The 25,726-nt window shown below is 33.2% G+C and overlaps 1 protein-coding gene across 10 annotated transcripts in view; it reads left to right on the top strand.

Moving 5' to 3' along the window:
• Window positions 1–24,866, top strand: part of EXOC1 (exocyst complex component 1) — a 60,214-nt gene extending 35,348 nt beyond the window's left edge. For 7 of the 10 annotated variants that reach the window (XM_059922957.1, XM_059922954.1, XM_059922956.1 and 4 more), the window contains 10 exons: window positions 1,953–2,058; window positions 6,249–6,293; window positions 10,732–10,895; window positions 11,532–11,639; window positions 12,949–13,025; window positions 13,563–13,791; window positions 17,494–17,677; window positions 19,513–19,712; window positions 22,041–22,235; window positions 23,889–24,866. In XM_059922957.1, coding sequence (XP_059778940.1) covers window positions 1,953–2,058; window positions 6,249–6,293; window positions 10,732–10,895; window positions 11,532–11,639; window positions 12,949–13,025; window positions 13,563–13,791; window positions 17,494–17,677; window positions 19,513–19,712; window positions 22,041–22,235; window positions 23,889–24,041 — 1,461 coding nt within the window. In that variant the 3' untranslated portion in view covers window positions 24,042–24,866. The remainder of the gene's footprint in view (window positions 1–1,952; window positions 2,059–6,248; window positions 6,294–10,731; window positions 10,896–11,531; window positions 11,640–12,948; window positions 13,026–13,562; window positions 13,792–17,493; window positions 17,678–19,512; window positions 19,713–22,040; window positions 22,236–23,888) is intronic. The other 3 variants (XM_059922959.1, XM_059922958.1, XM_059922953.1) reach the window with 1 other exon arrangement.
• The last annotated feature ends 860 nt before the right edge of the window (window positions 24,867–25,726 follow it).

Genomic DNA, 25,726 nt, shown 5'->3' with positions numbered 1-25,726 from the left:
ATACAAGGTGCTAAGAAGAATACATACTCACAGTGAGAGATATCAGAATTTGGTAAATGAATGAACGAGAGTCACACCTGTCTGTGGCCTTTCCCACCAGTGAATTCTCTTGAGGACCTGGGGGGAAGCTATTCAGTCATTTGAATTGCATTGAAAACGAAGATGATTTTCAGTAGTCTGCTCAAATCACTGTTTGCAAAATGCCAAAATAGCTGTTTTGAAACTGTTTAAATTGCTTGGGTCATAATGTGCTCTTTAAACAATTTGGGTATTGGAATGCAGTCTGTAATATTGAGTGATTTGAGTAGAAACCACTAATGAAGATCTTATGAATTGTAAGAAGCTAATTTCCCATTTGTCAGTCCTTTACAATGATTTTCAGTGATCAATATTGTTATGAGAATTTAAACTTGAAAAAATGAGATGCTGAAAAGGTGAAACAGCCCAATGAAATAGGAATAATTTTAGAGTATATTTTAATTTATATTTCCTTTTAAAGTTACCCAAAGATCACAGGAAAGAATTTCCTGTTTGACTAATTTTCTTACAGAGACTGTGTGGGAATGTATATGGCCTACAGATTGAAAAAAGCAGGATCTGTATTATGTTTTATCCAAAAATTGTTTTATAAGGATATATCTATAAAATATCTAAAAAAAAATCAGTGGTGGACTATGAGTCAGTATACAAACATTTAAATAATGTATACCTTTGAAAGGTGCACCTGATGTTTAAAGCAAAGTAAACCTGCTCTAAAACTGGGTATGTTAATTTGAAATAATAAAGGAAGTTGAAGCGTAGATTCCATAATAAATTTAAAAGAATAGCTAGGTACAGCAGTTTTTCTGCTGTGGATTTATTTAAATTTAGTGAAACTCTACATATGGCATTTAACTTAGGACTTGGAAAAATACATGGTCTCCCACTGTTGAAGAATCTTTTGTAAGGGTATAAGATGTTTTTATGTGATGATAAGCAAATATGATAAAGAAATGAGTTTGCATGTTAAATAATAGACTTTTTCATTTGAACTAGATTAAATTAAATTTGCTTTTTTAAAAATAAATTATTTAATTATGAAAACTGTAAGATGTATTAATTAAATTCTTGTTGAAAGTAACCTATTTGGGGGTAATGTAATACCCTATGCTGGCAAGGTATGGTAAAACTCAGTGTATTCCTTCGTTGCCATTGACACTGTCTATTGGTCTAATCGTTCTTAAAGCAACATGGCAATATGGAGGAAGAGTTATAAAGATTCCCTTATTCTTTGGCACTGTAATTCCACCCTTAGGAAGTTATTCCAAGGAAACAATTCATTAGAGGTGAAAAGCTTATTGTAACATTGTCTATCATAGCAAAACATTGAAACCACTTAAGTGGCCTGTGTTAGGAGATTGGTTTACTAAATTGTGGCACATCAACAAAGCATAATACTGTGCAGTCATTAGAGTGTGAGGCTGGAGAAACATAATTGCTGTAACCCAAATACCCTATACAGTATGATTGTAACTATATTTAAAATATGTGAAAGGTAATACGTAAAAATGAAAATGTAAGTGTGATTATGTTCAACTTCGTATTTTTGTAAATTCTTAATGTTATGATGTGTTTAATTTTTTTAAAGGACAGAAAATAGCCTTCTTTTTATATCCTATGAAATGCATCAAAATTTTAAGAGCACATGTAGAGAAAAAACGTAGGGACACCAAGTGGGGAAAGCTGGGATGCGGGGTGGGGGGGTGATGAATTGGGAGATCAGGATTGACATATATACACTAATACGTATTAATAAGAACCTGCTGTATTAAAAAAAATAAAATAAAATTCAAAAAAAAAAATTTTAAGACCACAATATTCAAAACAAGCACAAAGGACTGGGGGGGGTTGAAAAATGGAAGTTGTTATGTTTGTTTTATTAATAAGAAGTATGTGTTACTTTTCTTTTTAAGAATTACATGGATTATTTATCACGACTCTATGAGAGAGAAATTAAAGATTTCTTTGAAGTTGCAAAGATCAAGATGACTGGCACAACTAAAGAAAGCAAGAAGTTTGGTAAGCTTAGGCACCTCAGTCCCTTGTTTTCTATTCTATTAAAAATGGTTTTATTTTTATTTATGACAAATAATTCTGAGACTTTTTAGGCAAAGTGGAAGGAGATACAGTAGAATTAATGAAAGAATAAATCTAATGCATTGGTTTAATTTATAGGTATTTCATAGAAAAAATATTTATGTCTGTAAATACATTTTTTACTAATTAAAATTCTACAGTATGTGAATCTGACAGCAATTGTGTATTCGTGCTATGTTTAAAAGTACAGTTAGCCTCATATCCGCAGCTGTGCAACCCATAGATATGGAGGTCCACCTATGGGACTTGAGCATCCATGGATTTTGATATCCACAACGGGTGCTGGAACCAACCCTGCACAGTAACCGAGGGACAACTATGTATATTCATAGGAGAAGCAGTTGACCAGAAAACGAAGTGCAGTCTGGTAGAGAAAAGAACTAAACTAAGAGACACATGTTGAAAGTTCAGTTTCTGATTTCCTAAAAGACCTTTCATAACAGTTGGAGGCAAGTCTGTGATCTCTTAAGTCATTGCTCTCCACAGGGAAGTGAAAGTGATTCCTGGCTTCTTACTTCTCACTGGCTATTTTGAATCAAAAAAGGTTTTAAGTGTTTTCTCCCCTGGCAAGGGGCTATAAAAATGTCACCAAAATTTATCCTGTAATTATACCTTATTTTTCCAAAGAGATATTTTTGAAACAAGTTGGTTTTTGTTCCTTCTAAATATGTTAGACAAAAACATGATTTTAAAGGATAACCAGTGAAAGTATCAAGTTGCGAGGAAGTGATTTGCCGAGGCCACATTCTGCTCTTGCATGTACCCATCTCTGGACTTCCTTTTGGATGGAGTTCTGTGCCTACTCAAGTCAAAACCTGGCCTTAAATGGCTACAGTGTGTACTCAGTGTGTCTGCATAGCTCCCCTTTAGAACCATGAGTTTAGCATTTGCTTGTTGAAAGGAGCCTATGCCCTAAGCAACTTCCGTAATCAGGAGATAGGATTGAAATTGATAGCTCATCTTTCCATTCTTTAGGACAAAGAAGACTATCTTTAGTGGGTAATTATTTTGTGATTCACTGGTTTGTGGGTTGTTTTTTTTTAAATCCAACACTAATATATTGATGATACTAGTCCAGATTTTTTAAATGGTTTGAATTTGTGTACAAATGTATTGATTACACTTTGGTAAAGACACTGATAAGAATCTTGGGACAATAGGCTTTTGGAAACAGAAATGCTAACTCATCCTAAAGGTTAATTGTTCTTAAAAAGCAGTGTGTTTATATCCTTGTTAATGTTTCACCATGGGTATGTTATACTTTTTTTTTTTTTAGTAAATGACATATTAATACAGTTACATGTTTAATGTTTTCATTTAGTATATTTGTCACCACTTGTTAGTGAACCATTTTATTTTGAGAGAACTCTTCTACAGTGAAAACTGAAGTAAAAGAGAAATCTTTCTAAAATTATCTCCTCAGGAGGTTATTAATGCCGATATCATAATAGCTTATCAAGCCTAAGATTCTCATTGAGATAAATGACATAATAGAAATCTAATTTAAATCAAGTATAATAGTATCTTAATGGTATCATTGCATTAACCTGAAATGTTTTTTCTTTTCTTACCCCTTGAGAAGTTCTTAAATTATCTTGTTAAAAATTATTTTTAATTAACCTAATACAAGATACAGAAGATACTTTTATAGTTCTAAAACAGTGTTAAAATTATCTCTCTTCTATGTATCTATTAAATAATAAGGAATAGGAGAGTAATTTGTAACAGTTGATGTAATCAAAAAAATTATAGTTTCTGTTACTTTGATATTATCAGTTACAAGAGAAGAAAAACTAAATAATAATTCAGAAGATAAAAACGGTTTTGTTCATCTTTGAAGATCTAACTTGTTAGTCAACATTTAAAAATAAATTTCAAGTTAAATACAAATGGTTTAAGAAGTTCTTAAATAGGTAGAATGTAAACTTTCTAAAGGTATCTTTTCAGTGATTTAAATTATGTTTAAATTAGTTTTTAGTAGTAATTATAATTAAAAGGGACACCTAAAATTTTGGGAAGATAACTTTTCAATGAATTAAAATTAAGTAATTATGAATAAAATTTTAATTTGTTTTGTTTTTGACTTGCTCTGAAAATGCTGGGTCACAGATACTAATACAAGTAGAAAGTCAGATTGAATGTATTTTACCAAAGGAAATTGTGTAGTCAATATATAGTCATGGAGATTCAGGGGAGTTCTCTCTTTTTCAGTCACTCTTGATTCAAGTCTTTAACGTCTACTGAGTTCAAATAATTTAAAATAATGTTAAAATGCCAGTAAAGTACTTTTTCTTTGTGATAAGGTCTTTTTGTAGGTCTGCCTTTTTTGATCTGTAGGTTTACTTTGATATCCTCAAAGGTGTGGAATTTCCCCCCCAAGATTGATACTTTGGTGTTTTGTTTTCCCTTTGTATTCTACAGATGTACTTAATGAAAAGGCAGGAAAACAAAATTTAGTAATTATTTTTCAAATTGCTTGTTTTTTTTCTTTCTGCAGCTGAGAAAGATACAGATACATATATTATTTAAGCCCATTAACATATACATTTACATAATTACTTCCTCATATTTATAATCCAAAATTTAAAATTGATATGCCAGAAACATTTTTTCATTGTTTCTCCACTAAATTAAGAAATCTTTTTGATTCCAAAGGGAGTCTTGAACGCAAGACTGAATTCAATCCTGACTGGAAGATTCATTCAATAAATGTTTATTAATTACCTATTATATAATAAGCACTGCTAGGTACTGAGAATCCAGCAATGAGCAAAGACCCTACCCTCTGGAAGCTTATAGTCTAGCAGGAATTATTTAAAGATATTTAAAAGTTTACCAGCATATTGGTGCTTGTTGATGATAATATACACTTTTTATGAGCCCCAAATGGGGCACTACTATTAACTCTGTATTCTTTATTGACTACTAAAATATGTGTGTGTGTATATATATATATATATATAGCATTAGGCTTTGCTCTGGAATTGGTGAACTTAGTAGAGTGACACCTTAAGGCCACCAGAAGGTACTAGTCAGGATGGCCAGCTAGTAGCTCCAGCACATCCCTCCTTGCTTGCCACTTTAATGTCCAGCCTTATTGTTTCATATTCCCTTGAACTTTGAGTAGCCAAGCCTGGGAAGATTCACATGTCTCTGGTGTGGCAAGTTAGTAGTTCATACTTGGGATTTTGCCTTGAAGTTTGGCAGGAATAGTGACAGTTGACACATTGTTTTCTAGTTTTTAAATATTTCTAGATTAGAGTTATATTCTTTAATTTTCTGTTTCATTCTATAATTTCTTTCTTTGCCTTTCAAATTAACTTCTAATTTGGGTTTAGAATGTTTCACAAGATGATCTCTACAATTGATCTAATAAATATTAGAGAGAGATTTTAGATAAAAGAAATGCCAGATGACCCTAAAAGAGCTCCAGTTCCTGCATTAAACCTGTTCCCTCAGCTTTACCCTTCCATCTACCCATCTCCTAATAATTAGTATTTTGATACATACCTTTCATTCTAGGTGTTCACAAAACCAGTTTAAGTTTCTTAGTAGTTCAGGTTGTTATTCTAAAATGGTTTTAAAGCCTCATTTGTATAATGTTCTATCAGATGGAGTATACAATTATTTAGTACAGTGGAGATTCCTTTCAGGAGCTTTCAGTGAATACAAGAGTGTTAATGCATTTAAAGTCTAAATCTACAACTTCATCCTGATAAATTTTCACTGTATTAAATTATTTACTTGAACTCTGTTTTCTTCAGAAACCAAAACTTGCAAATATAGTCTTTAAATTTAAGTACATCAACTCAATAAACTTTAAAAAAAATCATTTAAAAGTATGGGGGAGGCTTACAGATGTAGATATTTTTACCTGAATATTTACATAAAACAGTACATTAAAAGACTAGTAAAGTTTTTTCCCTCATATAATTTTTCAAACAGTAGCTGACCAACTAAACATACGTTGCATCTCTCGTTACTTGATGCTCATGGTTCTTTGCATGTGTCTTTTAAACTAGAGCTTTAACTTCCTCTTGTGCATGGTTTGTGCAAATTGCAGTTTATTAACTTGTCTTTGTCTTTGATGCTTGCAACCTAATCCATCACAGCTACACTGCCTCGAAAAGAAAGTGCTGTCAAACAGGAAACAGAGAGTGAGTATGCTTAGTGTATTAGTAGGTATTCTCAATGCATGTTTGTTTAATGTCTAGAAATTAGTTATTTTTCTTGAAAAAAGTTACACCAAAAATACTGATTTCTCTGAGTTGCCAGGTATTGGTGAAAGAAAACCAACATGATGGTAGTGGTATGACTACATCCAAGAAATACATAATATAGTTAAAAATATTTGGTGGGTAGTCAGAAATTTATGAAAAGTCTTAACCATTATACTTTTGTTTTCAGGCTGTGTTTAGAAACTATAAAAATTCTTGTAGATATGGTCAGATTTTGCATAATGAAATCAAAGTTTATCTCTAATTGTCCTTATATCTTTTTATCACTTCTTATATCATTTGTCCCTCCTGACCATCAGCAAATAATACAGGTTAGCTGAGAAATATTCAAGAAGAATAAAATGTTTTTATTGTTTAAATTTAATTCTAGTAAAAATATCACATTTTCTTGTAAATGGACTCTTTTAATTCTTTTATGTATGTAGGATATTGTCCAGACATATTGTTCTCATTTTTCCCCATGGCTACGATAGATACCTTTGTTTATACCTAAACTCACATGTCCCATATTAATATACTTAATGATGGAGGAAACCTGCACAAGCCTCTTAGATAGCCTCATCCACCGGAGGTCAGACAGCAGAAGCAAGAAGAACTACAATCCTGCAGCCTGTAAAACAAAAACCATATTCACAGAAAGATAGACAAGATGAAAAGACAGAGGGCTATGTACCAGATGAAGGAACAAGATAAAACCCCAGAAAAGCAACTAAATGAAGTGGAGACAGAAAACCTTCCAGAAAAAGAATTCAGAATAATGATAGTGAAGATGCCAGAAAAAGAATTCAGAATAATGATAGTGAAGATAATCCAGGACCTCGGAAAAAGAATGGAGGCAAAGATCGAGAAGATGCAAGAAATGTTTAACAAAGACCTAGAAGAATTAAAGAACAAACAGAGATGAACAATACAATAACTGAAATAAAAACTACACTAGAAGGAATCAATAGCAGAATAACTGAGGCAGAAGAACGGATAAGTGACCTGGAAGACAGAATGGTGGAATTCACTGCTGTAGAACAGAAGAAAAAAGAATGAAAAGAAATGAAGACAGCCTAAGAGACCTCTGGGACAACATTAAAGGCAACAACATTAGCATTATAGGGGTCCCAGAAGGAGAAGAGAGAGAGAAAGGACCCGAGAAAATATTTGAAGAGATTATAGTCGAAAACTTCCCTAACATGGGAAAGGAAATAGCCACCCAAGTCCAGGAAGCGCAGCGAGTCCCATACAGGATAAACCCAAGGAGAAACACACCGAGACACATAGTAATCAAATTGGCAAAAATTAAAGACAAAAATTATTGAAAACAACAAGGGAAAAATGACAAATAACATACAAGGGAACTCCCATAAGGTTAACAGCTGATTTCTCAGCAGAAACTCTACAAGCCAGAAGGTAGTGGCATGATATACTTAAAGTGATGAAAGGGAGAAACCTAAAACCAAGATTACTCTACCCGGCAAGGATCTCATTCAGATTCAATGGAGAAATCAAAAGCTTTACAGACACACAAAAGCTAAGAGAATTCAGCACCACCAAACCAGCTCTACAGCAAATGCTAAAGGAACTTCTCTAAGTGGGAAACACAAGAGAGAAAAGGACCTACAAAAACAAACCCAAAACAATTAAGAAAATGGTCACAAGAACATACATATCGATAATTACCTTAAATGTGAATGGATTAAATGCTCCAACCAAAAGACACAGGCTTGCTGAATGGATACAAAACCAAGACCCATATATATGCTGTCTACAAGAGACCCACTTCAGACCTAGGGACACATACAGCCTGAAAGTGAGGGGATGGAAAAAGATATTCCATGCAAATGGAAATCAAAAGAAAGCTGGAGTAGCAATACTCATATCAGATAAAATAGACTTTAAAATAAAGAATGTTACAAGAGACAAGGAAGGACACTACATAATGATCAAGGGATCAATCCAAGAAGAAGATATAACAATTATAAATATATATGCACCCAATATAGGAGCACCTCAATACATAAGGCAACTGCTAACAGCTGTGAAAAAGGAAATTGACAGTAACACAGTAATAGTGGGGGACTTTAGCACCTCACTTACACCAATGGACAGATCATCCAAAATGAAAATAAATAAGGAAACAGAAGCTTTAAATGACACAGTAGACCAGATAGATTTAATTGATATTGATAGAACATTCCATCCAAAAACAGCAGATTACACTTTCTTCTCAAGTGCATATGGAACATTCTCCAGGATAGATCACATCTTGGGTCACAAATCAAGCCTCAGTAAATTTAAGAAAATTGAAATCATATCAAGCATCTTTTCTGACCACGATGCTATGAGATTAGAAATGAATTACAGGGGAAAAAACAAAAAACACAAACACATGGAGGCTAAACAGTACGTTACTAAATAACCAAGAGATCACTGAAGAAATCAAAGAGGCAATCAAAAAATACCTAGAGACAAGTGACAATGAAAACAAGACAATCCAAAAACCTATGGGATGCAGCAAAAGCAGTTCTAAGAGGGAAGTTTATAGCTATACAAACCTACCTCAAGAAACAAGAAAAATCTCAAATAAACAATCTAACCTTAAACCTAAAGGAACTAGAGAAAGAAGAACAAACAAAACCCAAAGTTGGCAGAAGAAAAGAAATCATAAAGATCAGAGCAGAAATAAATGAAATAGAAACAAAGAAAATAATGGCAAAGATCAATAAAACTAAAAGCTGGTTCTTTGAGGAGATAAACAAAATTGATAAACCATTAGCCAGACTCATCAAGAAAAAGAGGGAGAGGACTCAAATCAATAAAATTAGAAATGAAAAAGGAGAAGTTACAACAGACACCACAGAAATACAAAGCATCCTTAAGAGACTACTACCAGCAACTCTATGCCAATAAACTGGACAACCTGGAAGAAATGGACAAATTCTTAGAAAGGTATAACCTTCTAAGACTGAACCAGGAAGAAATAGAAAATATGAACAGACCAATCACAAGTAATGAAATTGAAACTGTGATTAAAAATCTTCCAACAAACAAAAGTCCAGGACCAGATGGCTTCACAGGTGAATTCTATCAAACATTTAGAGAAGAGCTAACACCCATCCTTCTCAAACTCTTCCAAAAAACTGCAGAGGAAGGAACACTCCTAAACTCATTCTATGAGGCCACCATCACCCTGATACCAAAACCAGAAAAAGATACTACAAAAAAAGAAAATTACAGACCAATATCACTGATGAATATAGATGCAAAAGTCCTCAACAAAATACTAGCAAACAGAAGCCAACAACACATTAAAAAGATCATACACCATTATCAAGTGGGATTTATCCCAGGGATGCAAGGATTCTTCAATATATGCAAATCAATCAATGTGATACACCATATTAACAAATTGAAGAATAAAAACTATATGATCATCTCAATAGATGCAGAGAAAGCTTTTGACAAAATTCAACACCCATTTATGATAAAAACTCTCCAGAAAGTGGGCATAGAGGGAACCTACCTCAACATAATAAAGGCCATATACGACAAACCCACAGCAAACATTTACATTGGCGCAAACATTTACATTGGGCGATTGGGATTGACATGTATACCCTGATGTGTATAAAATGGATGACTAATAATAACCTGCTTTATAAAAAAAATAAAATTTAATTTAAAAATTAAAATATATATATATATAGTTAATGATGTATGTATTATATTTTAGTTGTATTTTAAATATAACAAATTTTCAGGGTGTTTTTTTTCTCTTCATTTTGTTTAGTTTTTAAAGAACTGTAATCAGTTCACTTACTGTAAAAGCAGAGTTTCTGGGTTCAGGGGTGTATTAAAGTTGAATCGTGTGTAATTGACTTTTTTGGTAGGGCAAGAATAATTTGATATGGTTCCACCTAATGTGTTGATTTGAGGTGGAGGTGAGTAATATTGGGATATGGCAGTTTTTTTCAGAAATATAACCGTCATGTTAACTAGTACACTAGAGGGTCAGTGACTTTCATCCATATTCATGTCATTTGAGTGGGAAAGAAATCCTCATCTACTTTAGTCTACAGAAATCATCAGGCAGCTTAATCTTTATGGTGAGACTGGTCGGGGCATAATGTGATCTTTAAGATCTTGTTCAGTCCTATTCTGTGATTCTGTATAGTTTCACTGCTCTTTACAGTATGTTCAGGAATAGGACACAAATGTTAATGAAAGAGGACCGCTTACAATCTGTCCCATGTGGTAGATTTGTGCCCTAACTAGTATGAGCCCCAGAAGACCAAGACAGTAGAAGATAACCCTCATTTATGCTATGGATCTTTTATTCATGAAGGTTTAAAGTTTTATTATTTCTTAGGTCTTCATGGAAGTTCCGGTAAATTAACTGGATCTACTTCTAGTCTAAATAAACTCAGTGTTCAGAGTTCAGGGAATCGCAGATCTCAGTCATCTTCCTTGTTGGATATGGGAAACATGTCAGCCTCTGATCTCGATGTTGCCGACAGAACCAAATTTGATAAGGTAAAATAAAATAACAAGTACTTCTTAAACATTACTATTAGTTTTCTAGCATCAGTTTTTTATTCCTTTAATTTTGTTCAAAGATTTGGGCTCCGTTGGCTCTTTTAATTAACCATATCCTACTTTACAGTTCTGAATCTGAAAAAAATATTGTCAAATGTCAACTGAAATGTGATTTATCAATTAAATGACGTAACAGTTTTATTAAAGTTTGTTATAAATCATAAAGTGCTTGCAATCATAAATCCATTTATTTGAGCAGCTACAGAGTAAAGAGGAAATAGCTTTTATGAAGCTAAACTGTTCTCTGCAATGCATTAAATAAGTTTAAAAAGTTTATCTCGTAAAGCAGTTATACTCCAATAAAGATGTTAAAAAAAAAAAGTTTATCTCTGTGTTCCTCTTTCCAGATTTCGAGTAAATAATTGTTGTGAGTTTTATTTTAAGTATGTTCTGGCCCTGTTATGCCTTGTTAATACTGTGTTGTCCTTTCAATCTTGAAAGTGTTTGTTTTGGGGGTTCTGTTGAGATTATAGATGAAGCATCCCTGGTCCCTGCAGAAAAGTAATTAAATGTGGAATGTTATTTTAAGCATTTTGGTTCAGTTCTTTGTAGGATCATTTTGGTTTTCTTCAGATCTTTGAACAGGTACTAAGTGAACTGGAGCCCCTGTGTCTGGCAGAACAGGACTTCATAAGTAAATTTTTCAAACTACAGCAACATCAAAGCATGCCTGGAACTATGGTATGAGTCACATTTATTTATTGGCTAGTATTTATGACCTGTAGCATAATTAACCTAATTAATATATTGCCACAATTTTAATATCAGAACAGAAAAAGACAAAATTTGTAATTAAGGATTTTTTAAATACATTTTGTCATACAAGATAATAAAAACCGTGATAGAGTTTGGGCATCTAATCTAGTATTCCAGACTATTTTAGGCCTAAACATTGTCTAAATTAGTAAGGGGGGGAAATGTCTGAATTTACTTTGCAAAAAACTTTTTTTTTTTTTTTTTTTGACCGTGCCGTGTGGCATGCGGGATCTTCCCGGAACAGGGATGGAACCCAGGCCCCGTGCAGTGGAAGCACGGAGTCCTAACCACTGTACTGCTAGGCAGTTCCCACAAAAAACATTATTTAAAAAACAGTTTTAGTAATCATCAAGAAAAAATAGAACTAAAAAAATAAAAAAGATGTTTGCGTATATATACCATGGTCTTTTTTATAAGGAAAGAAAGAAAAAAAAATGGGGAGGCCTCAAATCCGAATCTTATGGCTTTGTTACTAACTAGCTATGAGTCCTTAAAGCAATTATTTAATCCCTGTTTTTCCTCATCTGTGCAATAGGTATAATAATACCTATTCATCATGCTTCTCTGATGGCATAAGTGTAAGAAAATAAAATGAGAGATTTGTAAGACTATTTTGAAGAACTTAAAAGCACAGTGCAAATTGAGTGATTTTTTTTTAGATTAAGGTCATCTTAAAAAAGAGAACCAACATATCAAAAGCAGGCCTAAAATGAATGACAAATTAATTATTTTAAATGATTAGGGACTTGTTGTTGTAAGTGGTCCAGGTAGTTAATGTGTTTACTTGTTAGCTTCTGTAAAACTTTCGATAGCATTTTTTAATACCAAAATTTTATTAAAATGATCATTGAGATTTCTTTAATTTTTAAAATTCTCTCTTAAAAGTTGTTTCTGGATGTTTTTAGCTTTTTGTTGAGCTGCCTTTCCATTCCCATGCTGCATCTGAGCCTCCTCAACCTTCTCTCTCCTCCTTTCCCCTCATGTGCACACATACAAACACAACTTCTCATGCCACAGTAATTCTCAGATAAAATCTAAGAACAAAGCACTTCCTGAACATTCTTAAACAGCATACTAAATTGTATAGTTTTGTCGGTAATACTGCCTTTAAAAATCATTATTTCTCATAACATATTCTCTCCTAGGAATTTTAAGACTGAGCAGGCTATTGCTATATAAACTAGTCAAATTGTTGGTCTTTTATTATGTAAAGTACCTGAATAATTTTTTTCAGACTGAAGCAGAGGACCTAGATGGAGGAACGTCGTCACGGCAACATAATGCTGGCACACCACTGCCTGTTTCATCTGAGTACGTGTTTGTTACTATCTATTGTTTATTTTGGGAAAAAAATAAACGTTAAATTGAGCAGAAAGGAGTGCCGCTCAGTGAGGAGTGAGGAGTTCAGATGACTCTCCATAACTGACAGCACTCAGAGCATCAGCCTGTGTGCCCGGTGTCTTATCGAACATCTTACTGAAGTAAAATTGGTCCTGTTTATGGCTCTTTAGCTCTTCTTTACTATAGTGATCACAGAAATGCAATCAATTTTGATATTTGCTGGTAGGAAGTAGCATTTGAATTGCAGTGTATTTCTCAGAAATCACAAAGTACATTTCAGGACCCAGTTTTACAAATGACCAAGTTATTTTGAGTGATAAAACTTAACTTCAAAAAAATATGTTTATATTGGAAACCACTATAGGATAATTAGTTCATCATATTTGGACAGTGTTAGTTGAAATATCAAATTTTAGTCATTTTGTGTATACCCGGGGGATAAAGTTGAAGATGAATACACCTGAAGCTTGTAATAACTTTTCTATATTTTGTATGTTTTCTGAACAGGAAAGATATGATTCGCCAAATGATGATTAAAATATTTCGCTGCATTGAGCCAGAACTGAACAACCTGATTGCATTAGGAGACAAAATCGATAGCTTTAACTCCCTTTATATGCTAGTCAAAATGAGTCATCATGTGTGGACTGCACAAAATGTGGACCCTGCTTCTTTTCTAAGTACTACATTGGGAAATGTTTTGGTGACTGTCAAAAGGAACTTTGATAAATGTATTGTAAGTTCGTTTTTTTTGTTTTGTTTTTTGTTTTTGTTTGTTTTTTAATAACTTAGAATTCTAACTGTTGCAAAAAAAATGTATTTAAGCCAAGAGATTTCCAGCTTTCCACTGTGGGATCTACTGCCCAAAGCCTTGAAGCAGGGTGTTGGCTACAATTTACATGAACAGAGTTAGTTGGATGGTGCTGTGCCAGCTAGTTTCCCATCTACACGGTGAATCTTGGCAAGTTCTGGAGTAGGTGGCATGGAGGCAGCAGCTGCATAAGAGATCCACTAAGTAACTGAAATCTCAGTTGACTATTAATGACCATAGATTTAATGAAACAGTTGAAACTATCACTTGAATTTATTGTTTTTCTTCTTTTAATATACTCCAATAGGATAATTAATAACTGGATTATTTTAATTGCTTATTTAAATTAGTTTATTAGTTTAATAGCTTTAATTAATAATCATATTGCTTTATTTTAAGAATAAATTGTTCTTATGTTAACTTTTGGCAATCACCATTTCCTCCTTCTAATAGGGAAAAAAAATCATTAACTTTTTTTTTTTTCTGTTAGGTTTTGGTAAGCTTGTAGGTATGAACTGGACTGGGCCAGGTTCTAAAAAAAAAGTTTCATTTTATTAATATATTTAGTATATAAAAGTGGATATTTATCATCTGAATTTTTCTACTGTGTAACCTCTAAGTTAAATCCAGCTTTTGAATAGCCATAGAATAATGGGAGAATAATAAAAATATTAAGGGCAATTAAAATCCATATCATTTTTTATACTTTCTAAAAATATTTATTGAGATTCTGAAAGTTTAAAAACAGTCTGTGTCCACTGTAGAAACTTAAATGTCATCTCAACAGTCTTGTTAATCCTCCTTCCCTACCGAGTGATTTCACTTGGCATTTGAAATATTATGAAATTTAACCATTTAAGGCTTATCCTCTTCCCTACCCTGCCTTCTCCAGAGGTGATGATAAACCTGGAAGGTCTGATTGCAAGCTGATAGCCAAAAGGAAAAGGAAGAACTACCAAAGGCTAAGATAATGAGTCCCATTTAACATAACTGGAACACTGAATCATGAGGACACTATACATTTACAGAATATGAAGGTTCTGTTGCTTTTATCAGGAAAATATAACTTTATATAATACCTCTCAACCCAATAGAACATAGTTGTTGAAAGCATAAGATGTAGTATCAGGTAGATGTAGACATGGGTTCAAATGAAGTGCTTAGCACATTGCCTGGCACAGAATAAGAGCTTACTAATGGATCACTTGCAATGGTGGTGGTGGTGGTGATAATAGTACTAGTAATTAATAATAGTTTATTAAAGAATGTTCATGTTACTCTCAAGACTGGGAAGTGAAGAAAGCAAAATTAACCTAGACAAAGGTATAAACTCATTTTCTCCTAAATTGCGTGTATTTCTAAAGGATATACCTCTTATCACCAAAGGGAGAAGGATGGTTCCTTCTGCTGTCTGTCATCACTCTCTGTTTCTTATTTTAACTCATGTCTTCTCAGTGTCTGGCTGATTTTGTGTGCTCAGTAAGTGTTATATGTTTTGGTACATGAGACAATATCAGAACCTAGGGCATAATGAATGGGTAATGAATGGGTCTTTGTGTATTAAGACAGAAACATGAATGTCAGATGACTGCAGAAAGTGGAATAGACAGCACCTGAGTTTGGCACTTTCATCTGGTGACCAAGCCCAAACTATTCTTCAAGGAACAGGGCTAAAAATGTTAGCCTAGCAAGAACCAGAGATAAAATTAGAAAGTAACTGACACATCAAGTTCTACCAAGCTGGACTCTGCAGTCCAGTACATTTCTTAGCTGCATTTAGTTTGCTTTTCAGGATTCCTCACACTATAGTGACATGGATTTGCACTCTTAAACCTTTGAAAATAATAAGATTTGGCTGTCTTATCATTGTTTATTCTTGCCTTCTTTGTCGTAGATTAATTAACCATATAAGCACAGGTTTATTTCTGGGCTCTGTGTTCTGTTCTGTAAATCTATGTATCTGTTTCTGTGCCGGTACCATACTGTTTTGATGACTGTAGTTTTGTAGTATAGTTTGAAATCAAGGAGCATAATATGTCTGGCTTTGTTCTTCTTTCTCCAGATTGCTTTGACTATTATGGTCTTTTGTGTTTCCATAGCAATTTTAGAATTATTTGTCCTAGTTCTGTGAAAAATGCCATTGGTATTTTGATAGGGATTGCATTGACTCTCTTGATTGCCTTGGGAAGTATGGTCATTTTAACAATATTAATTCTTCCAATCATTGAGCACGGTTTATCTTTCCATTTGTTTGTGTTGTCTTCAGTTTTTTTCACCAGTGTCTTACAGTTTTCAGAGTATAAGTCTTTTACCTCCATGGTTAGATTTATTCCTAGGTATTTTATTCTTTTTGTTACAACTGTAAATGGGATTGTTTTCTTAATTTCTCTTTCTGATGGTTCCTTATTAGTATACAGAAACACAACAGATTTCTGTATATTAACTTTGTTATCTGCAGTCTTGCTGAATTCATTTATTAGTTCTAAGAGTTTTTTGGTGGCATCTTTAGGATTTTCTATGTATACTATCATGTCATCTGCAGATAGTGAGAGTTTTACATCTTCCTTTCCAATTTAGATTCCTTTTATTTCTTTTTTTTATTCCTTTTATTCTTTTATTTCTTTTTTATTTCTTTTTCAATTTAGATTCCTTTTATTTCTTTTTCTTTAGAGTCCTTTTATTTCTTTTTCTTATTTCTTATTTATTTCTTATTTCTTATTTCTTTTTCTTACCTTTTGCTGTGACTGGGACTTCCAATAACATATTGAATAAAAGAACAATTACTTTTCTAAGCCACATGTCATATGGTTTTCAGGTTTTACCCCCAAAACCTCAACACAATGAAATTTTAGGTAAGAGCTGAAAATGATCCAACACTACTTGGCAATGTAATTTTTACTGTGAATAGATCTAGCTAACCTGAGAAGTACACAGAACCATAATTGAACCCACAGATCATTTTGAACCCAAGTGTCTAGATTCTGTCTATATGAAACATCTCTTTTGCACTTTGTCACCATCATACAGAAGCACTTTGCTTACATATTTAGAATAAGTAACTAATAGATACATGGAAAATTATATAATACAAACCCATAGTAGAAATGCCTGTTTTCCTTCTCTGTTCTCATACCCCAAAAATACAGAACTTCTCTATCCAAACAAGTTTTAGGCTGGTGTGATTTGGAAATAAACTATGGTTCTCAAACTTGACCTCATAGCCACCAACCAGAAATAATGTTGAGAAATCCTGTGTGTGCTCTGATATCTGCTCTGCCCCAGAATGGGCAATCACTGTATACTTATCTTTCGTAAATGATAAAAATGTTTATTGGTTGTTTTTACTTTAAACAAAGACCTGAGGTTCACAAGCTTTGATTGCATCTTGTTTTAAATAATTTGTATATTTTTCCTTGACTTTATTTTCTTATGTAAAATATATGTACTTTTTAATCTGTAGAAATAGTTTTTCGTAGTTATCCCTATTAATCTTTATTTAGTAAACATTCAAAATGTTCTAGGTATTAAATTATGTCCTGTCTCTATGATGTATACATTTGCTTTTTATTATATGCTGTTTCTAAGTTGATTGGCTATTTTTCTCCTTTGCATTCTGCCTATCTTTAGAGTAACCAAATAAGGCAAATGGAGGAAGTAAAGATCTCAAAGAAGAGTAAAGTAGGAATTCTCCCATTTGTTGCTGAATTTGAAGAATTTGCTGGACTTGCAGAATCAATCTTTAAAAATGCTGAGCGTCGTGGAGATCTAGATAAAGCATATACTAAACTTATCAGAGGAGTGTTTGTTAATGGTAAGCTTTTGTTACATTCTAAAGAATTTTTTGGTTGATTGTTTTCATTATTTCTGGTAAGTTAGAAGTTGGGGACAGATGTGTTCATTATTTTGCATATTCTGTAGTCTTTTTTAAGTTTTCTGAAATTAAAGATTTCTTAAATTTGAAAAATAAGCAGTACATAAAACCCATTTGTATTCACCACGAACCACTTATATTTTAGGGTTCATATGTGCTTATCACTATGGAAAATTGAAATTCATTGTTTAAACACAAAAAATGATCTCCCAGATTACATTGCTTTTTAGCAAGAGTCTTCCAGAGATGATCAGCAGTGATGTCTGTGTAACCTTAAACAAATCAATTCACTTCTTTAGGCCTATTTTCATATGTGTCACATATGGTAGATTAATGCTAAAATACTATAATTCACCGTCTTCCTATGTCAGACCACACAATTAAGTTACAGAAACAGTGTGGATGTGTTGTTTAATTTGAAATAAATGATCTGATTGCATCTATTCAGGAATTTTTAAAGCTAAAAAATTGACAGGAAGTTATAGATAACATATTTTCAGTGGAAACAGGTTTAGGGGAAAGATAGATTAATTATATGATTGAATGTTTGTATGGTTGATAGTTCTTTTAAAATTCAAAGTAGCTTTGCGTTTTCTGATTGTAAAGTAATATATGCTCATTACATACCCCCAAAAATCAGCAAACTGATTTTAAAAATCAGGAAGAAAATAAGGATAATTTGTAATCTAATCATGCAAAAATAACATTTAATTTTTCGCTGCTAAACTTTTGAGTATATCTCTCTCGCTGGTGTATATGTGCATATTGTGTGTGTTCTCTAATTTTAAAAGTTTTATCATACCTTACACACTGTTTTGGAACCTACTATACTCTATACTTCTAGTGTCTTTCCTTGTCTATTAATATAGATAACCATAATCATTTTTAATGATTGCATAGTATTCCATGTATCATTATTTATTTACCACATCTTTTGTTAATAGGCATTTAGTTTGTTTCCAGTTTCCTCCATATATTTTTGTATACTTGTCCAATAATTTCCTTAGGGTCAATTATTAGAAATGGAATTACTGGGTCAAAAGTTTTGTGTCTGTGTTGAGGCTTTTGCCAAATAGCCACATAGAAAGATTATACCAGTTTAGTGCTTTGAGCATTTGGTGAAAGTTTCTATCACATCTGCATCAAAGCCCAATATTACTAGGTATTATCAATCTTTTTATTCTTTGTAAACCTGAAAGACTATAAATCAATTTTGTTTATGGTATGTTTTACCATGCAAGAGCTTTCAAATTTTATTTGAAATATTTATTCATCTTTCTCTTTATGATTCTAAGTTTTGGGCCATTCTTAGAAAGTTCATACTATCACAAAATTATTTCTTTAATTGGCTTTATTTTTCTTAGTACTTATGATTGTATTCATTTATTTATTTGCTTTTAACATTTTAAGTACTTGAGCAATTTAGAATTTGTTTGTCTGAAAGATGTGAAATAGGAATCCAAATTTAGTGTATTCAAAAGGACCAGCTAGTTGTCCTAAACATTTTGAATAATTCATCATTTCCCCACTGATTTGAAAAGCCACCTTTACTCTATACTAAGTTTCCATATATATGTATTTGGGACTGTTTTAGAATGATTTTTTATTAGGTTTACGTAGATGTGAAGATCCTTCAATACAATATATTTTATTAAGTCCAGAAATGTGCTTACTTCTTATACTTACAAATGAAAAAAATCATGTAAATTTTTCCTAGCTAAATATGGTTATACTTATATCAGGATGTTACTATGTTTTTCCTGTTTTCATCTTAGTGGAGAAAGTAGCTAACGAAAGCCAGAAGACGCCCAGGGATGTAGTCATGATGGAAAACTTCCACCATATTTTTGCAACACTTTCTCGTTTGAAAATCTCATGTCTAGAAGCTGAAAAAAAAGAAGCCAAACAAAAATACACAGATCACCTTCAGTCTTACGTCATTTACTCTTTAGGACAACCTCTTGAAAAACTAAATGTAAGTATATTTTCATTCAGTGTATCTTTCCTGGTTTTGAACCTGTGTACATGTGAATAACACAATAGACATTTGTTTTAAATTTGCTCATATATTGATGCAGGAGGATAAGGAAGGAGAGACTCAGATACTTAAGCTGCCAGTGTGCCAAGACACTGCTAGATGTTTTATATACATTATTTCTTTTAGTTCCTATAAACAGTGATGTGGGGTAAGATGGTATTATCCCCATTTTACAAACGAAGAAACTGAAAGTAAATGAAAAGTTATAATAACTGGAAAGTAGCAAAGCTGGGGGATGAACCGTAGATTTAGGCTTTTCCATTATACCAGACTCTTTTATTTCTTACCTCATAAATGGCTAACCTTTATCCCTAGTTCAGATGAAGATTTTGAAAACTTTATCAAGATAAAAGGAAAACCAAAAATTGTTTTGTTCGTTGCCTTTTCTTTTCCCTTCTTTTCTTGACTTCTCATTCCCCAGAGCAAGTCTGATCATTAAAAGTGAGAAATGAGGGACTTCCCTGGTGGTCCAGTGGTAAAGAATCTGCCTTCCAGTGCAGGGGACACGGGATCGGGGAACTAAGATCCCACATGCCGTGGGGCAACTGAGCCCGCGCACCTCAAATAGAGAGCCCAAGTGCCGCAAATTACAGAGCCCACGCGCTCTGGAGCCTGTGCGCCGCAACAGAAGAGCCCGCATATCACAACTAAGGCCCGACACAGCCAAAAAATAATAAATAATAAATAAACAAAATAAATATTTTTTAAAAAGTGAGAAATGATAGTTTTAGAGAGTTGTGCAACATAGTAGAAGCTTAAATGGACCCTTCTAACTAACTTTGTCCACAATATGATTAGTCATCTTCTCTAAGTTTTTAACTTGAAATGAGTCAAATAAAAATTATGTATCTGTTGTCGATAATTCAAAGAATTGTTTTGATTAAAAGACATTTAATCAAATGCAGAACCAGTTCTTTCTAAAACTTAAGAACAGACAGATATTCCTTTAGGGTAGAAGGTTGGTCTCAGACCTAAAGCCTACATGATACTTACCTGCAACATAGAGGCACTTCCTTTGAAATCAAATTTAAAGCAGAAACATTGATAGACCCCTTATTATTTAACATTGTTATGGAAGATCTAGCCAATGCAATAAGACCAAAACATAAAGATATACAAAGGAGAGTCAAGGTTATAATTACCTATATATAATATGAAAGTCTATGTAGAAACAAAATTTTAAAATTACCAGGAATAGACTTGTCCAAAAATTACTGTCAAAAAATTAATAATTTATAAGAATAAATAAATAATAATTGCTAAGAAAATTTTAGAGAAAAGTAATGACTGGATTTGGCTTGTCGATATTAAGTCGTATTGTGCTCAAATAAAGACTTGCCAATCAATATGCATATTAAAAGACCAATTATACTTAAAAGACAACCTGAGGAGAATATTTGTAACACCATGTCAGTATATTTAATATAAAAGATCTTTTTAAAATCAATAAGGAAAGCACTAAGACCTCAACATATAAATGGGCAAGGGTTCTGAAGGTACCACTAAGCATCTGAAAAGCAGGTTAACTTCATTTATAGCCAAAGAATTGTGAAATAAAATGACAAACTTTTTCACTTTTTAAAGTGGAAAAGATTTGTTTTTTAATTGTGCTAATGCTGATGATAGTATGGTAAGATAACATTCTCATATACTGTTGACAGAAATATAAACTGATTGAACTTTCCTGGGAAGCAATTTGTGTATATGAAGAGTCTTCAGAATGCTTAGCAATTATACTCCTCAACTGAGGAATTATAGTCTAGAAATTTATGCTGGGTAGTAATCAATAATGTGGGTAAATACTTACGAATGAAAGTTATTTGTGACGACTGTATTTATAAGAGTTTTTTTTTTTTTTTTGATGAGTAGATTTTGCCAACTCCAAGAAAAAAGAGTGAAAAATATTAAATACCCAATACTGGAGGAATGAATAAACAAATTATAGTTCAGTCATTGGAAGGAACATTATGCAGCCATTAAAATTTATACTTTGGGAAAACATAAAATATTAAGTGGAAAAACAGCGTGCAAAATTATAATCTCATTTATGTACTCACACATCAAAAGACTAGCAGGAAATCTAAAATGTTGACAGTGGTTATCTCTGAGTGGTATGATAATAGCTGATTATTATTTTATCCTTTATATTTTCACACATTGATTTTTTATATAATGAATATATACTATTTTATAATCAGATTTTTTTTTAATTTAAGTGGTCATGAAAGCAGTTCTTAGCTATTATTTCTTTCCATTTCCTCGAAGCATTTCTTTGAAGGCGTTGAAGCTCGGGTAGCACAGGGTATAAGAGAAGAGGAAGTAAGCTATCAACTTGCATTTAACAAACAAGAACTCCGAAAAGTTATTAAAGAGTATCCTGGAAAGGAAGTAAAAAAAGGTCTAGATAACCTCTACAAGAAGGTTGACAAACATTTATGTGAAGAGGAGAACTTACTCCAGGTATGCTTTAGTTCTTTGAACCATCCTAGATTGCACATCCTTACATATATTACTTTTCTCCAAAATATTCCTCTAGAAATACTATGCATTTTCTAATTTTAGTGTAGGAGGAAAGTTCCACAAGGTACAGACCAGATTAATGAATTGTGAGGGGAAGAAAGGAGTAATATTTATATAAGTTTATATGGCTATTCCTGTTTATTTTGTATTTGTTTTTTATTGTTTTGAGGCATTAAGTTGTTTTTCTATTGTTTGGGGATGGGTTTTTTCATTTTGTTTTAGTTTTGAGGGAAGCAAGGAAATGGAATGGTGTATATAGTACAGTGGAGTGATTCTGAGCATGGGGGTTGGAGCTGGAAATGGGTTCATAATCTGGCTCCAGATAAAGCTTCATGATTTGGGGCAAATTACTTCACCTCTCTGAGCCTCAATTTCCTGATTTGAAAAGTAGAAATAATACCTCTCCTGTATAGTGGGCACTACTATTACTGTCATTGCCATTTTATACATGAGAAAATCAAAGCTTAGAGAGGTGGAGTAATATGACCATGATCCCATAGCTAATGAATGGTAGAGTCAGACTTAAACTGCCAACTGAGCCATCATTCTTTATAAGCCATACTAAAAGGCCCAAAGATGAGTGAGAATAATTCTGATTTTAACACCATGGAAGGCTTCATGAAGGAAAGCATTTGTGTTAGCCTCTGAAAGTCAGATACTAACTTAACAGATAAAGTAGGAGAAGTGGCCTTCCAGGTGGATGAAATACCATGAGCTAAAAGATGAGAAGCAAAAAAGTGTAAGTAAAACTGTTCAGTAAATAGTCTTAAGTTGTCTATTAGGAATTTAGGGTTTATGAGATTTAGGGTTTATAAGGAAAAATCCCCTCAACTGGCAGATAGGGATAATTTCATAGTACCCACCTCACCAGGTTGTCATGAGACTTAAAAAGGATAATGTATACATAAAGCACTTTGTACTGTGCTGATATGAAATAAGTCAATAAATATAACCTATTAATATTAGCTAATATGTCAATGTGTGTATCAGATTCTGTCTTGATAATTGTCTGCATCGTGATTTCCACTTCCAGATTATAAATTCCTTTGATTGCAGGTGATTGGTCTGACTCATCTTGGTGTCCTCCATGGCATCAAGCAATGTTTTGCATCATCAGTTTTAGATAAAGAAATTGTTAAACTTTCACATGAAATGAAATTTAAGCATTCAGTGTTGCATTTCATTTAATCATTAGTCTTAGTTTCATACATAGTTGTGCATATCCACATCGCTGTTGGATATTGGAGTAAATATAATAACAGGTAAATGTAATGAGTGCTTACTGTGTCACACTGTTCTGAGCACTTTACGTGTATCCACTCATTTAACCTCACCTGAAGCTTGTGAGGAAGGTATTATTATCATTACCCCAGTTTACAGATAAGGAACTTGAGGCACAGAGCAATGATGTAACATACTCAAGGTCACAAACCTTATAAGTGGAAGGAGCTAGTTTCTAGCTCCAGAATGTATGTTCTTAACTATTATGCTATTCTAAATCCTTAGAATATATCTTGACATTATTTCTACATACTTGACTGTGTATTATTTCCATTCATAGTTTAATGACTCTTATTTTCATTTTTATTATAGGTGGTGTGGCACTCCATGCAGGATGAATTTATACGCCAGTACAAGCATTTTGAAGGCTTGATAGCTCGCTGTTATCCTGGATCTGGTGTTACAATGGAATTCACTATTCAGGACATTCTGGATTATTGCTCCAGCATTGCGCAGTCCCACTAAACCTTACAAAAGAAGAAAAGATAAATGAAAAAAGCACTCTGAGTACACCAGACACTATTCAAAAAACATCAAGCAACCGTTTGGAGAACCAGACTTGAAATTTTATGTATGAATGTCAGATAAATGGGTAATACCATACCACAAATATTCAAAAGTGAAAGTACCAACCTATGTGGCAGTTTCATTTGCCCAATAAGTTGTGTACTAAAAGCATTTATCTCAGGCTTCCCTGGTGGTGCAATGGTTAAGAATCCGCCTGCCAATGCAGGAGACACGGATTCACGCTCTGGTCCAGGAAGATCCCACATGCCGCGGAGCAACTAAGCCTGTTTCCCACAACTGCTGAAGTCCGCGCACCCTAGAGCCCATGCTCTGCAACAAGAGAAGCCACTGCAATGAGAAGCGTGCACACCACAACGAAGAGTAGCCCCTGCTCGCTGCAACTAGAGAAAGCCCGCGTGCAGCAACGAAGACCCAACGCAGCCAAAAATTAATTAATTAATTAATTAATTTAAAGCATTTATCTCATCATAAATGCCTTTATCATTTTTCTAGACTGTCCAGGAAATTTTCCTGTATTGCCTCGCTTCTTATATTTAAGAGTGGTTATCCTATGTGTAATGCATTGGGAGTTCTTCAGTTTTCACTAATTCAGTATTGCTTACAAATGTAACTACTAAAATTTTGTATAGAACTTTTTCCCTCTAACCAATGTATATATGGATAGGGATCTTGTGATAATCAGTTGTAAACTTGGAATTTGAGGATTATGCGACTCTGTGTAGCAGTGAATCTAAAATAAAGAAGTTTTCAAAAAAATTAAAATTTGGTAGTATTATTCTTAGATCTATCATGCTATCATTTGTATAAAAGCAAGTTCTTATAAAATCAGTATATAAAAATGAATTACATGTCCATTTACCATAAACCACTTAAAAGTATAATAAGATAATAAGAAAAATAAAACCACTTATAATAACATTAAAAACATTTAGTATTTAGGACTAAATCTAACAAAACATGTGCTATGGACTGAATTGTGTCCCCTCAAAATTGCTATATGGAAGCCCTAACCATGCCCTGCCATGTGACTGTATTAGAGATAAGGCCTTTAAGGGGGGTGATTGAGGTTAAATGAGGTCATAAGGGTGGACCCTGATCCAGTAGAACTGGTACCCTTATGAGAAGAGACACCAGAGCCCTCTGTCTACAATGTGAGGACACAGCAAGAAGGCAGCCATCTGCAAGGCAGGAAGAGAGACACCACCAGAACCCAGCCATTCTGGCACCCTGATCTCAAACTTCCAGCCTCCAAAACCATGAGAAAATAAATTTCTGTTGTTTAAATCACCTGATCTCTGGTATCTTGTTATGGCAGCCTGAGCTGACTAACACAAAATCAGTATAAGACCTTTATGGAGAAAATTATAAAATTATTAAAAGATATTTTAAAAGGCTTAAATAAGTAGAGGACTATTTCATGTTTCCAGATAAGAACACATAACATGGTAGAAATGAGAGTTATTCCCAAATTTAAAAATTCAGTGCAAACTTCCAGTTTCCAGTCCAGCAAGTAAGCTTGAAAGTCACCTCTCCATCCTAACAACAAGTAAAAAGCTGAAAAAACTTAAAAGCAACTCTTCTTAGAACTATAAGAGAAGCAAGGTCACAGGGCAAACCACTGC

Source organism: Balaenoptera ricei, chromosome 5, assembly GCF_028023285.1.
Source record: "Balaenoptera ricei isolate mBalRic1 chromosome 5, mBalRic1.hap2, whole genome shotgun sequence".
NCBI lineage: Eukaryota > Metazoa > Chordata > Mammalia > Artiodactyla > Balaenopteridae > Balaenoptera > Balaenoptera ricei.
This window is presented reverse-complemented; position numbering and strand designations above follow the sequence as displayed.